Source organism: Typopeltis vanoorti, chromosome 8 (assembly GCF_054136105.1).
Source record: "Typopeltis vanoorti isolate ZY-2024b chromosome 8, IOZ_Tvanoo_1.0, whole genome shotgun sequence".
In the NCBI taxonomy this organism is placed as follows: domain Eukaryota; kingdom Metazoa; phylum Arthropoda; class Arachnida; order Uropygi; family Thelyphonidae; genus Typopeltis; species Typopeltis vanoorti.
Window position 1 is genome coordinate 109,892,935 of NC_143556.1, and position 18,128 is coordinate 109,911,062.

The window sequence follows — 18,128 nt, forward strand, 5'->3', positions numbered from 1 at the left end:
AATGTGGAAAGGCAGCAGGAGTAGATGACATTCGACCAGAAATGCTGAAGTATGGTGGTATAAGAGTCTTACAGTGGCTGCACTGCATAGTTCAGAAAGCCTGGACAGAGGGACGAATTCCCGATGATTGGAGTAGAGCTCTCATAGTACCCATATATAAAAAGGGAAATAAAACTGAATGTGAGAATTACAGAGGTATTTCCCTACTGAGTGTTCCTGGCAAGATCTATGCAAGTATACTTGAGAAACAGTTGAGAAGAATTGTGGAAGAAAAGCTTGGTGAAGAACAAGCTGGATTCAGGCCAAATAGAGGCTGTCAGGATCAGATCTTCACTTTACGACAAATAGTCGAGAAAGCATGGGAATATAACAAAGATCTGTATTTGAGTTTTGTTGATTTGGAAAAGGCATATGACAAGGTGCCAAGAGAGAAGTTATTCAATACGCTGCAGTTATATGGTGTCAATGGGGCATTATATCAAGCAATACTTAGTCTTTATTTGAGTTGTGAGTCAGCAGTTAGAATTGAAGGAAGTACAGGAAGATGGTTTAATGTTAAATCTGGTGTGAGACAAGGATGTACATTATCCCCTCTGTTATTCATTATCTATATGGATCACATTATGAAGGAATGTGGAATTAAACCTGATATCAAAATTGGAGATGTTAATGTCAGCTCTTTGCTTTATGCGGATGATGTTATACTTCTAAATAAATCCGCTACAAGTCTGCAAGATTCTCTGACTAAATTGAATAGCTGTTGTAATAGATATGGTATGAAGGTCAGCAATAAAAAGACAAAGACAATGAAAATAGGCAGAATCATTGAAAATGTCAACTGTGTTGTGAATGGAGAACCTGTGGAACAAGTAAAACATTTCAGCTACTTAGGCACAATTTTTACTGAAGATGGTAAACTAAAAATAGAAATAGACAACAGAATCAGCAAAGCTGGTATGGTGGGAAGTCAATTGAATAAATTCATATGGAATAAGAAAGAAATTAGTCGGAACACTAAATTAGCTGTATACAAGACTGTGTTCAAACCAATTTTAACTTATGGATCTGAGAGCTGGGTCAGAAGTAAAACACTTGACCAAAGACTGGAGACTGCAGATATGAGAGTCCTGAGAAAGATTAGAGGCGTGAACAGATGGCATCAATGGCAATATCATATTAAAAATGAGGATATTAGGAAAGAACTTGACATTGTCAGCATCCAGGAATGCGTTAGCAGAGCTAATCTCAGATGGTATGGTCACTTAAATAGAATGGGAGAGGAAAGATTAGCAAAACAAGTGTTCTCTGCCAGGTTGGCAGGAAAACGACCCAGAGGAAGACCAAGATATAGGTGGATTGATACGGTACAAAGTGCCTTAGACGATAGAAATATAAGATCTGATAATGTTGGAGTCTTGACAAGTAACAGACTGATTTGGAGGAAAATTGTAGATAGGAAGTTAGTAATGATGTAATTTTTTCATGTAGTACTGTCATATCCTGTACACCCGTTGAGGGTACATGGCAGGAATTTGATGATGATGATGATGATGGTTCTGAATGTTTTTGTGCAGATTTGTGTTCCAGTCGATGCCCAGAAATCTGCATTCAACGTGTCAGTTGACAAATAGCACTTTTTATCTTTTATCCTTTGTAGCACCCTTCAGTCATCAACTGCAGGTAGCACTTGCAGTTGACTCCCTGTGTTTCCATCTCAGTATGGTATCACTGACCTTTGAAGAAAATTGGGCCTGGGATGTCCCAATTTGTCAACAGTTTGCCAAAAAGATAGACCTGCAACATAGCATCCTATCACTCTGTCAGTTCCCTTCTTTCAACCATTTCACCCAGACATAGTTGCACTGAGTTGGGAGCATCATATGCCTCTTTATACTGGCTACAACAACATGACTCATTGTACGGAATGATGCACCTCGTCCATTGACTTCTTTTCAAGCAGTGTATATTGACTTACTTATAGAAATTTTTGATAAGTTTACTTCTTTTCAATGACTGTCTCTTTTACCTCCTGATCCCACAATGGATTTCTGATTTTTATATTTTAAAGAAAGCTTTACTACATGATTCTGTCTGAATTAATCAATGTTTTCTTCGTGCTACTACTGGGTCTTGAATATATGATTATTGTTTTCAAATATTTGTTCACAAATAATATTTGTGTGTATAGCTTACCTCTGAGAGCTGCTTCAGAATTCTCTTAGAACTTTTTTTTTAAAAAAACTTTTTTTCTCAACAGGATATTCAGTTTCACCCTACTCAAATATAATGATGCTCACTCCCTATTTCAAATCCTCTGTATTCTCTCACATCCTAAACCAATGTGAAGATATTGTTTCCTAGAAAGAAGTTACATTAGGCAAAAGCAAGTTAAAATTGTCCAATTCCCTATTTTGATTTTTGCACTCAACTTGATTACTGATTGACTTGTTTGATTAGTTCCCCCCTTGCCAAAACCTGTCATTTCTTCCAATAATATTTGCATACTTAAATCTAGTTATTCTATAAATGCTGCTCAACTTAGGTTCTTTTTTAAAAGCTTTCATATGTATGTTTCTTTTCAATGATATTCAATTTTATACTGCTCAAAATTAAATGGCAATCACTTCCTATTTCAACCCCCCCTCCCCTATACAATCTTGTATCCTGTACAAGCATGAAGCTAGCTGCACTACCAATGAATGAGAATGTTATTACACCATAAGAAGAATGATGATTAGTCCATGTACTGATTAGAAATCCAGCAAGTACTTTTAATATTATTATTAGCCTTGCCCTTTTCTCCATCTATCTATATATCTATATATCTGGTAGATAAAAATATAGGATATTAAAGATCCATAATTATTTCACAATCAAATTAGATTGCTTTCTTACTAAATGAGGAAGAATCAGTTCAAACCAGTTTGAACTGTCAGGCCAGTAAAACTTTTATCAAAAAAATGAATAAAAGACAATTATGTCTTTTATTAGTACTTTCCCCCTGAATATCATTATCTTCATATTTTGTCACCTTTATCATTTTTCATTTCTTTTCCTGATTGACTTAATTCATTAGTTACTAATATAAAATATATAACAAAATATTTCATAGAAAATTATAAATACTTGCTTACCCTGAATTTACAAAAAAGCAAACAGATAGCTTATTGGGGAAGTAACTAACCAGACGATGAGCATAGAGAACAATATTGTCATGTAAATATCTGCTGTTGGTATAAAGCATCATCATTTGTTCTGCTCCTGCTTTCACCACATGTGGATGGCAATGTCCAACTGAAAAGAATCCATTTAAGTATTGAAAAATACCAAAAATGGTAAACAAAATTCATGATTCAGGAACAATCTTTGTGGAGTTAAATAAGTATAAATTTAAAAAAAGGATATTATTTGGTAATTTGCAAATATATACACTGGGAAAGAGAGAAAGTTTCTTACACAGGTTACATAAAGATTCATTATATGCAACAGGGAATCTTTAGCACTGTAAGTTTCAAAATGAGATTTTTCAATATGCCATAGTAAGTTTGCACTTTTAGCAGTGTTTGCCAATGAGACTGACCTCCAAGTAGAAAGATATTCAACATGCACAAATTTATGAATAACTTATTTATAAATTATATATATGTAGAAAGTTTTTTACCTTGGGTATACTATACGTTAAAGATACCAAGCAATTTTAGAAACTTGGTTTTAATCCTTTTTCCCAAGTAAGCAAACAGACAAGTCAAGTTTGCACCTGCACTATGATGCAACTCGTGGTAAAGGTGGAATAAGTTCTGATCACTTTCTCTTAATATCTCTCCTAAGATTTACTTGTCTGTTTGCTTAGTTCGGAAAAAGGATTAAAACCAAGTTTATAAAATTACTTGGTATCTTTTATCCTGTACACCCCTTGAGGGTACAAGGCAGGAATTCGATGATGATGATCTTTTAACGTATAGTATACCCCAAGGTAAAAAACTTTCTACATCTTTCTCTCATCCTGATATTTTTATTTAATAAGATGAAAGCACCTTGTGGCAACTTGTATAGATAAAATTTATAAGCTCTGCATTACTTCAACCTTGGCATCTCTGCATCTGGTTCCCACTGACGAGACCTCAATAAAGGTCGATACTGGCTGGAAGCTTGGATGATGAATGGCAATGTTGTAGCCCATGAAGTTTTAACTGAGGCTCGGCTGTTGCTGTCACCCAGGTCCTGGGTAGGGGGGGGGGGTAATTAATGGCAATGCTGTAGCCCGTGAAGTTAACTGAGGCATGGCTGTTGCTGTTACTCCTCTGTTCGGTGGTGGGGGCGAGCCTCCCACAGTGTACAGCCAACCAGTTTTGAGAATTCTTCCCAGTGGCAAGGTGAGCCTGTTACTAAAGGGAACAACGCTGAGTTTTTGGAGTTTGACCTGTACTTGAACATTCAATAAAGGTTGAAACTGGTTGGAAGCTTGGGTGATGAATGGCAATGCTGTAGCCCATGAAGTTTTAACTGAGGCACGGCTGTTGCTGTTACCCCTCAGATGACATATGAGCGGCTCTGCTCGGTGGTGGGGTGAGCCTGCCACGGGGTAGAGCCAACGCTGCGAGTTCTTCTCAGTGGCAGGGTGAGCCACTAAAGGGAACAACGCTGAGTTTTTGGACGTAGTTAACTTCATGGGCTACAATGCTGTAGTCCATGAAGTTAACTGAGGCACGGCTGTTGCTCTTACCCCTCGGATGAGATATGAGCAACTCTGCTCGGTGGTGGGGTGAGCCTGCCATGGTGTAGAAATCAAGCAGTTCTGAGAGTTGTTCTCAGTGTCAGGATAAGCCTGTTACTGAGGAGAACAACGCTGAGTTTTTGGAGTTTGACGTGTGCTTGAACATTCAATAAACGTCGAAACCAGTCTGCTTAGTGGCCCTTTCCTTTAATGCATAGCATCATACATCTCCGCAAGGGGATGTCCGTTGCATTAGGGGAGATACTAAGGGAAAGTGATCAGAGCTTACTCCATCTACCATGAGTTGCCTCACACCTGAACATAGTTCAGGCACAAACTTGACTTACTTGGGAAAAAGGATTGAAACCAAGTTTATAAAATTGCTTGATATCTTTAACAAACACACACACACACACACACACACACACACACACATATATATATAATTACTTGGTATCTTTAATATATATATATCATTAACTAAAAGCCAATTTAGGATAAAGATTAACATCTTACTAAGTAATAGCTAAAACTAAACACAAACTGAATATTCAAATAAATACACTCATTGTGAAATATCAGTATAATTACTTGGTATCTTTAATATATATATATCATTAACTAAAAGCCAATTTAGGATAAAGATTAACATCTTACTAAGTAATAGCTAAAACTAAACACAAACTGAATATTCAAATAAATACACTCATTGTGAAATATCAGTATAATTACTTGGTATCTTTAATATATATATATCATTAACTAAAAGCCAATTTAGGATAAAGATTAACATCTTACTAAGTAATAGCTAAAACTAAACACAAACTGAATATTCAAATAAATACACTCATTGTGAAATATCAGTATAATTACTTGGTATCTTTAATATATATATATCATTAACTAAAAGCCAATTTAGGATAAAGATTAACATCTTACTAAGTAATAGCTAAAACTAAACACAAACTGAATATTCAAATAAATACACTCATTGTGAAATATCAGTATAATTACTTGGTATCTTTAATATATATATCATTAACTAAAAGCCAATTTAGGATAAAGATTAACATCTTACTAAGTAATAGCTAAAACTAAACACAAACTGAATATTCAAATAAATACACTCATTGTGAAATATCAGTATAATTACTTGGTATCTTTAATATATATATATATATCATTAACTAAAAGCCAATTTAGGATAAAGATTAACATCTTACTAAGTAATAGCTAAAACTAAACACAAACTGAATATTCAAATAAATACACTCATTGTGAAATATCAGTTTTACTGTCTGTAAAGCTAAGTGATCTTTTCTTCTGGCAGCTGCTTGTTCTGTAGAAGTTGTGAACTATACTTCCTAAGGTTCTCAACCAGAATGTAAAGAGTGTTAAAACATTAATGTTGGATAAGGTTTTAATATTTGTTTTAACTTCCTCTTTCCATTCTTTCCATAAGAAGTCTGTTATTATGTAGTACCACATATTTGTCTCCCAAGCAAACTGTATGTGTGCATGACTGTCTCTTTTACATCCTGATCCCACAATGGATTTCTGATTTTTATATTTTAAAGAAAGCTTTACTACATGATTCTGTCTCAATTAATCAATGCTTTCTTCATGCTGCTACTGAGTCATGAATATATGATTACTGTTTTCAAATATTTGTTCTCCAATAATATTTGTGTCTATAGTTCTCTTATTTGTTAGCTGAGTAGTAACATTTCTTATGACAGGTTTAGGAGTTAAAACAAAAAGAATGTATCATTATATTATTATAATATACTGGAATAGAGATAGCTGTACATGCTTAGTAATGGTTTAGAACATTAGGAACTTACCGTGTGCTACATTGTTGATACAATCTAGATACTTTCTTCCTTGCTCATCAAACATATACTGCCCTTCTCCTCTAACTATTTTCAATGGATTGGACTTGAAAAACAAGGCACATGATCCTCTATTAATAAAACAAAAGAACATTAGGATGTGTGTTTCAAGTGCTTATATTATAAATTCTTACAAAAACTAGGTAAAGCAGTGTGACTAGTCAAACAAAATCCTAAGCAATTTTATAATAGTTTCAGATCTGAAAACAATATAAAGTATTAACAAACTGATAAATGATTTTAAAAAATATAAGGATAAATGCACATCACTAGCCACAGTGATTTACTAGTCTTTAGCTACTCCAAATTCAGAGCATCAGGTAGGCAAAAATATTAAGAATCTTCATATTTGATTTCATTATTTTTTGAAAGTAACTTTTGGAATAAACATATTGACAGTGTTGCCTTCAAATCCTATGATGCAATGAATCTGTAGTCAAGCTCTATTTTAAGAAAATAAAAAAAAGCAGATGACCAGAGGGGAAGGAAAAACCACATATTACTGAGAATAAAATTTAATTACCTTCTGAACTAAAATTTTAATGTATGTAAAGAACAAAAAGTTATTTATAAGGAAAAGTCACTAGCTGAAATCAAACTTATCTTTAACAACCATGAAATAAAAACTCATACCTTCCCCCTCTTGGTCGTATTATGCTGCTACAATTAAGAGATGCCTGTGTGACTGTTAAAATCACACAGACTTCTAAAAAATTATTTACATCAGGTGCTGAAGTGCATCTTCATTCACAGAATCACCATTACACGCAGCAGACAGGATGATAAATGGAAGTTCATTTCCTGCTAGAGAGATGAGTGGCCTCAGCCCATAGTATTATGAGCTGATACATTATAGTTAAATGTTTTCACTAGTCATGCTAATTTTAGAAAGAGCATGAACTTTACACATATTGTTCTATTACAGACTGAAGATAATTGTATAATATGGTTCTTGTTCCTTCATGGATGATGGCTTGGAGCAAGATTTGTTGATCATTCTTCTCACCTATAAAATAGCTGAAAAGTTTTCTACATTAGTATCTGGTGCACTATGGCAGCCAACCGAAGGTGGCTAAAAAAAAGCAAGGTAAAATTTGATAAAAGATTGAAATATGGAATTTCAGAAATCCTGCCAAACATTTACAATCAGTATATCCAAATAATACACCAATGAAAATAAATTAAATCTAGAAAAAAAAATCTACAAAACTTAACTTTTAATTAAACAAACCCATTTGAAAAAGCACAGAAACCTTACATTATTTAAAATTTTCTTTTTTTTTTTCTTTTCTTTTATTTATATTTTTTCTTTTATATAATTTTATATCCAGAACAATCTTACATGAAAAGAAAATAAATCATTTTTTTGCAGAAATACAATATTCAAAATGGCCTTAAAACCATCAAAAGATATGGTTCACATTAACTATTATTTTGTATTATCTTGCTAGTCAAAAATGTCTGGCATTAATTTCTGAAAATCTTGTCCCAATAACAATAAAATTTAATGAAATATAAAGGGGGGGAAATGGCTTCTGTGTGATGATTCATGAATAAATATCAAATTTTCTCAAATTAGTATTAGTCTTTATTGGTTAAAAATACATTTTTTTTTTTTACAAGAATGTAAAGAACACTGCATTAAACTGAGAGAACATATAAGATTGGCTAAAATGACAGTGATCAAAGTTTACCAGTAAGTATAGTTAATATTGCAATTTGCAAATTTTTTTTTTCACAGGAAGATGCCCAGTCATTTGTGGAGGGGGTGGGGAAATAACCACAAAGCTTTGTGAACAGAAATTAATGAGTGAGAACTGGAAAAGAGAGAAGATTTAGAATATTATACTTGACAAGAAATTGTATTGTTTTATTCCTTTCCCCAAGCATAAGCAAACAAAGTTATGCATAAAGTACAAGATTTATAATGTTATGAGAATTTGGCTTAGCCTCATTTAGTTTTAGTTTAATGGAAGAGAAACCTAGCTATTTAATATATAGAAATTGTGTATATACAGCTGATGTATATTCCATAATCAGCCGCACCAATTTAAATTATGCCTGCAATAAAGAGGTTGTTTTCCCACCACTGAATAAAATTATCTGAATCAATGGGCATGGAGACCACATTCTCAGAGTAGATGTAGTGTTGGTACTCAATATATTTTTTATGGCTTTATTAATGATTAAATGAAAGTTATTTAATGATTATCATCCCTAGATGTCTCTTCCATCCATTAAACTAGAATATGAATGATATTTTGCATTTTAATTATCAACACCAGGTACGGCTCAGCCTCTATCTTCCATTTGTTTAATTCAAATTGTAATAATGTGTGCTTTATTTTATTTATTTATTTAATTTTTTTTATTTCTAAATATGCTAGTGACATGACTCCCTAATGGTCTGTTACCCTTTTTCCATTTACAGAAAACCACTCCAATTATAGTAAAAATAAAATCCAAGTGATTTAAAGTTAAGCATATGGATGCTACTAAGATTTAATAAATAGGTAATTTCAGTTCATGAGGAAAGTATCTGCATTTGTTAGTTGTTGTTTACAGGATGATTTGTCTACTTTGCAAGTAGAAAAATTCAAAGTTTCTGGAAGAACCCTTCTATTCCAGCAGCAGAAAATGGCTGCTATATGGTTTCACCTCATATCATTTACTGGTCATTTATACAGTCATAAAGAGACCCAACTAACAAAGCAAGGCTATGTTAGTTTGTCTTAGATAAAAATTACTGCCATCTTTTCCTGGTAAGGTGGGATTATTAAATGTTAAATTCCTCAACACCTGATTGATATCACAGAGATATTAACCATGGAGTTAATATCTCTTGGAGTTTCACTACCAAGCTTTTCTATATATTATTTCTTTGACATTAATGTCCATGGAATTATTATTATTATTATTATTATTAAAACAAGACCTCATGGAGTCAAAGACTCATCTAGGAGGTCCTTTTATCTTACACACACATCTCATCATACCGTGTCTTAAACACATTCAAACTACTTGCAGACACCACGCTCTCAGGCAGGGCATTCCAATCACTCACAACTCTGCACGAAAAAAACCTGCCTCTCACTCCCTTACTCACACCCTCCTTATACAGTTTCCAGGGATGACCTCTGGTTCTCCCCTGATCTCCCACTATTCTCTGTAGAACTTCTCCACCATTGATCCTATAACAACCCCTTACCAACTTGTAGGTCTCTATCATATCTCCCCTCTTCCTTCTCTCCACGAGACTCTGCAAATTACATCTTTTCAATCTTTCCTCATACTCAAAAGTCTTTCCTCTTTCCTCAAAAGGTTTTAACACTAGAAATGACTTTAGCAAAGGAACCATTCTCAAAAAATCTTCTCACCTACAGCCTCTGACCACCTTAAAGAAAGCAGAACAAAACTGATGTTGTTCTGAATATTGTGACAGATTATGAAAATTATGCTTTTTTATTATAATACAAAATAAAAATTTCAAATAATCACTACAAAAAAAGAAAAATAAAATAAAAGGAACTGAAGCAAGTTATACTATTGACCAAAAAAAAACACATTTCTCAACTGCTTAGCCTCTGTTAAGCAGAAAGATTTCAAAACTAAAATCTGAACCTGACACTAGTATAAACTAAAATACCACAAGTTATTTATTATTTTCATAAGGTATTATAGTGTCATAAAATGCATAATACATTTAAAAAATTTAAAATGACACTTTATTTTATTGTCATTATTTATATATAATGCTTAACAATTTTCCGAAAATACTTTCCATGACAGTAGAATTCTAATACAACTAGTGAAAGAAGAGAAGGCAGTAGGTGACCTGGTCCTCATATAAAAATAAAGGAAAAAGAAAGAGGTACAATAAAAAACTCAAAATGTTAGCAAGAGGATTTCCATCAAAAGAAACAACGTTATTTATCATTATACAATATGTACTGTCTTTACATCTGTTCTGTATGATAAAACTACTGATATTTAAAAAAAAAATTAAAATTAATGGGAATGACTGATTAATATACAAGATTAAGATTATAAGATTAAGTAATTATATACTGAGCCTCCATAGCTCAGTCGGTATGGATGAAGCCCTTTGGTCAGAAAGACCTGGTTCGATTCCCGTTTATGACGTGAGGAACCTTGATCTGGTCTCTTTTGACAAAAGGTGAGTTAGCCAGTCTCATATGGGAGAAGAGGGTTTTTTCGTACCTTAGAACAGGCAAACCAGCCCTGTGAACACAAACAGATTTACAGTCATAAAATACATACTTAATCCCTCATTAGGCAGGCTCAGCCCACCTAAGGGACAGGAGAGGAAAGGGAGGTTATATTACCAAATATCAACCTGCTGGTAAGTATCTCGTAATATAAGGTAAACATGCTAATTAAATCCACAGAGTTTCCATGTACACAATCATTCCCCTATAGCTAATACAGATATGTATAAGAACGAAATATTCAAGATCGATGAGTCTAACTGCCAAACTTTAAATGTACTGATTTTTTATATCATCTTATATTGAATGGTGGAGATGGAGAGTTGTAGAGTAAGGTGCCCTCTCTCGATGAGTCCTTGGAGGCTTCACATAATAATAATAATTCAGCCATTTTCACGGAGATCTAACCCTCGTCGGGGAAGACACACACTAATTAACTAACCATTATTTGCAGAATTCCATGACAACTCCATGGAGCTCTGGCATTCATGGTGGGAGCCCAATGCCCATTACATTACACTACACAATCCACCACAACCGCCAACTACACAATATGTTTATTTGTTAATTGTGTTCTCTAGTCGAGGAATATTACGAGAGGGGAAAAAACTGCTGTTTTATTACATGATTACATTGATACTTACAGAACTTAATCGTCGGAGTTTCATAACATACAATAAATATTTACATATCACACCACTAGGATCATCGCAATAAGCAACTAAGGATTGTAATATTAGGGGCAGCAAAAAAAAAACCAAATTATATCATAACCATGAAAGAACTTTTTTTTTTTTTTTACATATTTTCTTGAATTTAGAGGCAGCAAAATAGTGCATTCAAGGGGGACAGCACATTCCCTAATGATACAACTATTTAAATTCACGCTCTTACAATGTCCTCACAACTCCATCTAACATCGTATTTCGCATCATTCGCTCTTAAAAATCAAATCTTTCCTCACATTCTTTGCCAAGTATCTTGGAGCAAGAATGACCTTGTCCTTTGATACCATACGACTGCCACCTTTCTGTAGCCCATGAATGTAGCATGCGATAAGCAGAGCAACTGAATGCAAATTGCTAATTACTACCATCCAATACTACAGAGCATGTTTATATTATTGCCAGGGGCAACTCTTGCATAGGCACTGCAGAACTGCAGCACCCCCAATTTTTCTCGATATATAAATATATTTATTAATTTATTTATTTGCTTGTAATATTTAATTTTATCATCAACAATCCTATACAATTCTCTTATTTTGTATAAAAAATAATAAAAATCCATCTTGTAGCACTTAGGAGGGTGAAAGACGCTAGCAGCACTGTGTTTACCACAGTGTCATATTGCTAGTATTTGCTACGTGCACAAGCATAATTGAGATTTTGGTCTCATCACTCCAAATAACACTGTCCCATTGTTCCGCTGTCCAGTTAACATGGGTTTTAGCCCAGTTTAATCTTTTCAACCTTTGTTTAAGAGATAAAAATGGCTTTTTTCGTGGAATTCTAGCATTTAGACCAAATTCCTGCAGTCTGCGCCGAACAGTCCTTGCACTCAACTTTACATTGTATTGCACCATTTCATCTTGTATACACCCAGCTGATTTTCTTCTATCACGTAAGCACAGTCTCTCAATTCTTCTATCATCACTTGCTGTTGTGCACCTTTTCCTGCCTTTACCAGTCTGGTTTTGTAGTGACTGAATCTCCTTATACCTCTTCAAAAATTAAGAAATGCCACCTTTGGTAAAGTTTCCACCAATTTTTCTTCTAATTTCTTCATAACTGTAGCCTTGTTCACTTAATAGTACTATTTTACATCGCTTTCTGGGTGATCAGTCAACTCTTTGCACCATTTCTTTAATTTTATTATGTTTTACAAGCTCACTAAATGAAAGAACACACAAAAAAAACCCAACTAACGTGATAGCAATCACATAGCACACTGACAAATGTCCTCCTCTCATCTCCAATACATGACATCAATAGCTGAATCCTACTGTGACCTTATTCGCTCATTGCCAAAACAAGATGACACTTGATTGGCTTTCTAAACACTCATGCTCATTGGCTACATTTAAATGAAGGAAAGTTACTTCATATCAACCTAAGCAAGTTGCTTCTTTTTTCTGGTTATTTGGCTATAAATTTTCATAGAATACAGATAATTGAACAAACTTTCTTGCATACATTCTTGATTAAATTATCTTTCCACTGATATATAATTTTATGGTATTACACAAAAAAAAAGGTGGTGTTATGAGCCATCAAACCTCAAAAATAACTTTTTGTGGAAGGTTTCCACAATTTTGGCCACTAGTGTATAACACTGTACTTACACTGTGTATGTATATTTCGAAAGTTGCAGCACCCCCACAATTTCAAGCCACGAGCCGCCACTGATTATTGCTAAATTAATATCGAACGTTTTCCTGTTATTTGTCAAGGAATCCAATAGTCAGTTTATATATTAACCTTCTTTGGCACTTTTTACCAATTTACCAAGGTAAATTGGTTTTATGAAGGTAAAACCAATTTACCTTGATTTTGGTCTTTATTTGGGGTCTTTTTTCTTGCAGGCTTCTTATCGAATACCTGTTTTGTTAGTCTCTCTTTCTTGAACCATTATGTTCAAATGACCAAACCACCTTAGATTAGTTTTGCCTCACACATTCCTGACGCTAACAATTTCAAGTTATTTCGAGCGATTTTACTCTTTAAAATGCCTGATATGAATCCATATTTTAACTTATGTCAATAAGTGCAACAAAAAAAAAGTATAGAAATGCTCATTATTTACATTAGCACATTTACAAATTATCAACAGCACATATCTGTATTATGAAGTTTCTAAATCAGTTTCAATACAGGTAACATATACCAGGATGGGGACACCATTTTTAAATGACAAAATTTTGTCATTTAAAAATTGTCATTTTATTTTTATGTAGTTCCTTGAATTTATCTTGGTTGTTCGATGCTGGGAACATGCTCAACATATAACATGGAGATTTTTTTTTTTATCTTTCATTTTTTAACAATCTACGTCAGCTTTTCGCAGTGGTGTAGCTAGAGCTTTTACCGTCCGGGGCGATCCCTGAGTTTGCCGCACCGCTCAATACACACCAAAAATACTACAAAAAGTCAAAACGACGTATAGGGAAACAAATTAAATCACTATGTTCATTTTTGAAGTAAAACTTTAATTTTAAACTTTAAACATTCTAAAATGTTATTTTTCTTGCTTTTCTGTTAGCAAAATCGTCGATTACATTGGCGAAGTCTATTTCATAGTAATGTAAGTAATTCTTAAATTAATTTTATTTATCACAAACTAGCACTTACAGCAATTGTAAGAAAAATTCGCAGTAGTATTACAATAATTGGGAATGAGTTCTCGAGAACTGTATTTTAGAATTAACAGCAAAAGTACCCAAAGGTTCAAAGTGTCGCCCGGGGTGGATCTCCCCCTCCGCCCCTCCCTAGCTGCGCCTCTGGCTTTTCGTAATCTTTTTACCCTGGAGAAACACTTAAAATAATTTTCAACACTAAGGAATGAAAATTATTTCAAGTTTTTTCTCTCTCTCTGATATATATATATATATATATATATATATATATATATATAATGATTGATCACAGTGATCCTGTAGCACACAAAATTTAACAATCTACTTATCTCGAAAGGTTGATAATTTTGTTTAGAATTTCCTTTAGAATATTGCTCAGCTTCATCGGCATTACAAGTGAAATATTATCAGATTAATCTTATTTACTTTACAAATAACATTTCTGTTTTATATTTAAATAAAAAAAACTCTTAAAAATACCAGCACCACATCAAACAGTTATTACTTTGTAATAAATCTCAATTCACAAACAACCCAAGAACTAACAATCTGTAAATGAACAAATCTTAAATTCCGCTACAATGCACAGCGTAAACGCGTCATACAATGTTCTCCTTACTATTACTAAAAGAATGACTGCATTCGACACATGCGCATGTTCCTGTAAAGCCAGCTAAAGCTGCAAAGAATAATTTAAATTATTAAACTGGAATAAATGTAATTATTTAAACATAATAATTATTTCTAAATTAAAATTGGTAACTTAGAGCAACTTAAATATAGTAATTAATATAAGAATATAATTCTTTTATTTATTTTTGGTCATAACTAAGGGAGATCAAACAACTTACCCGATCAATGTTTTACGCATACGGAGAGTATCCTCTTTAGAAAATTTCTCCAGTGGACCCATTGAACTGCACATGGTTTACGATGAGAAAGTAAACGAACTGATCTCAGCAAACAAAAATATGCTATATGCTATGCTAGTCTTCTCTAGTCTCGTCCTTCCGTAAACTAACGGTCACCTGATCAGCTCAGATGTTCAAACCCCGCAGTCTATTTATATTCTGCCAGCGGTAGCAGCCTTGGGTGCACGCAGTGTGCACGCGGTTTTTATCAACCAATTAGAGAGCGGTATGTCATATTTTATCACTTGCGACCTGTAAGAATATCATCATGACGTCTTTCTAATGTCTTCAACTCTTAAATAATGCTTTATTATACCGGCAATCAGATTAAAAGTAAATTTGAGCCACAAATCTTTTCTATGGAAGCAGGGGGGAAAAAAATCCATTTCTACTTTCACAACATAAATCTTTTTACCATTTAAAGTATATAAAAGGTATAAATTAAAAACATTAATTTATTTAGTTATAAGCATTTCTATTAAAAATTATCTTTTTATAATATAATATAATGTCAAAAACCATTTATATTATACGTATCTTTTTATATAAATAAACTTTGCTTTATTATATTAAATTTTCAATATGTACAGTTTAATATGACTTGAACGAGATGAAAAGCCAAACGGCTATATTTTCTGGCGAAGTTAATTAAATTAAGGGGATAAATTCGAGCTTAGTTTCGCATACTGGCTGTAAAATAATAAGGGATTTTTATCCCCTTAATTTAATGACTTGAACGAATTAAGTATTGTGTAGAACAAGACTCATTAACATTTGTGAAGTTAGCTATCAGTACTGTCTCTGTTCTAGCAAAAAATAAATAAAATAATCATAATATTTAGATTTATAAATATATTCATTTCACTGATATTTAATATTTTAAATTGTCACCTTATAAATTTGGAGCCTTGAAAAAATGTACCAAAGCTTTGCTTCGTATATTGTAATTAAATATACTTCCACTGAATTCCAGTACTCGTCGCTTGAGGTCACCCCACACTACTCTAATCTACCTCACAAATATATTTTGTTTATTAATTGCAGGTTCTCATGTTTAGCAGATTTGCTTGAAGAAAAACCCTAATAACCCAGAGCCGAAATAAAAGATAAACCTGATACCTCTGCATAAAGATTACAAAAATCTTTAAATTAGGGATTTTTGTGAAATGGCGTATTTTGTAATTAGCAGTTTTTTTTTTTTTTAAATTCACCATCTTATAAATTTGATGATGATTGAATTATTGAATTGGGGAAAAAAAAAAAATGTCGAAAGACATTGTACCGAATGGCAAATCATCTAATAAGCAATTCAATTAATTGTTTATTGTTCAGTGAGATTTTTTTTAAAAAATCGCTGAATAAACACAACTCGTTGTTACAACAATTCATCGAAAAAAAAGAAAAAAAAAACATCTTCGTAACCACAATGCATTATAAAAATGTATAAAAAAAATCAATCTGGCGAGCAGGAGATATTTAACGTGTTAATATTTTATAATATTTATGATAATATTCTTTTAATATAAATCTCTCGATAAAATTGTCTAATAGCACCGAAGACCCAAACAACATGATTAAGCGGTCACCCAAAATTTTAATAATGATTTTTCTTTTCTTTCTTAAAATATTCTGTGATGTGTATGTACTACTTCGAAAAGAGATAGCTGATTCATCCTTCGGTACCGGCATATTTTAACTTACATTTGTAGTCACTGTCGTCATGGTAAAGAATGTGCGTAGAAGTACTCTTTTAAAAATACTTATTACGGATTCCTTTAGATTTTATTTTTCCTTGAAAAATCTTAATGCTTTGATTACTGCTAATTCTTTTCATTACCAGTGTTAGTCACTTTTGCTTTATTTTTATGAAAATATTTACTCTCGCCTGCAAAAAAGAGACATGCAATACCTTTTGCTATATTCAGTTTTTAGGATATCTCAAAGTCTTATTCCAGAATCATTTCAACTTAAGCTTAAAAAAAAAAAAAATCCAAAGATTTTTATACAGATACTTAATTATACAGATTTTTAATTATTTGCATTCACTACTGTATATCTTTATCTCACTATAACTGGATGGGGACGGCGTTTCTCTATATCCCCCACCTCTGGGAAAATCTCCTTGTGTTTTGACCACTTCCCAGTAAGGGATTAATGATTACTATCCATAAGCCATGGAATAAATGCTGCTCATATGGAATTATTTGAGCGCTTAGGAATTATTATAAAGTAAATAGAAAACTAAAACTATGTAAATTGATTAATAGTTTATTATATTAAAATGTACGTTCATTACATATTCTATGATAACTTGTAAAAGCAATTCATAAATCACATCTGCAGAGTTTTTAATACTTATTTGCATTTATAACTATGCGATATATTTCTCTCAATAATGAAACTAGATGTGGATAGCATGTCTTTGCTTTTCCCCCCACCTCATACATGAACAAAACCGGCACAGATTAAAGAGCGAAAAACTTTTTAGTGTGTGGACTCACAAATTTTTTTGCCTGTTCAGTGAAAGAAAAATTGTGCCACCTCCGTATGAGATCTTCTAACATTCATTTAATTGAAAAAGCCTTTATCAAATGGTAAATGACTAAACCAAGTACAATGTAGATTCACCGGCTACTTTTATTACAAGAATCATTGTACCTGCAATTCTGAGCTGAACGTTATCGATCCGCTACTTTTATTCAACATCATTCAACATACACCGGTCTGTTAAATCGGAAGTGTTAATATTATTATTATTATTATTATTCAACCTTTTAGTTCTGTCCACTACTGGACGAAGGTCTCCCCCCATGGTTTTCCAGATCACTCGGTTTTCTGCCTCTCCCATCCATCTCACTCCTGAAATTTATTATTAATATTAATTAGCTTAATATGTAGTCAAAGATGAGTCAATTTATAAAATCAAAGTTAGGAAATCACTTGGACGTGACATTATAGCCTGAAATGTTATGAGCGTTAAGTCTCACTTGGAAAGAAAAGAAAGCAACAAGATATTAGAATATTTCA

At 33.0% G+C, this 18,128-nt stretch overlaps 1 protein-coding gene across 4 annotated transcripts in view; it reads right to left on the reverse strand.

Annotated features, from left to right (window-relative positions):
* LOC150104280 (5-phosphohydroxy-L-lysine phospho-lyase) overlaps window positions 1–15,213 on the reverse strand; it is a 65,465-nt gene extending 50,252 nt beyond the window's left edge. Inside the window, exons 1-4 of one of the 4 annotated variants that reach the window (XM_090396262.1) lie at window positions 15,042–15,180; window positions 7,329–7,623; window positions 6,559–6,677; window positions 3,135–3,294 (exon numbers count right to left, since the gene is read on the reverse strand). In XM_090396262.1, coding sequence (XP_090252388.1) covers window positions 3,135–3,294; window positions 6,559–6,613 — 215 coding nt within the window. In that variant the 5' untranslated portion in view covers window positions 6,614–6,677; window positions 7,329–7,623; window positions 15,042–15,180. Of the gene's footprint in view, window positions 1–3,134; window positions 3,295–6,558; window positions 7,624–15,041 lie in introns of all 4 variants that reach the window. The other 3 variants (XM_090396263.1, XM_090396260.1, XM_090396261.1) reach the window with 3 other exon arrangements.
* Window positions 15,214–18,128: the final 2,915 nt, after the last annotated feature.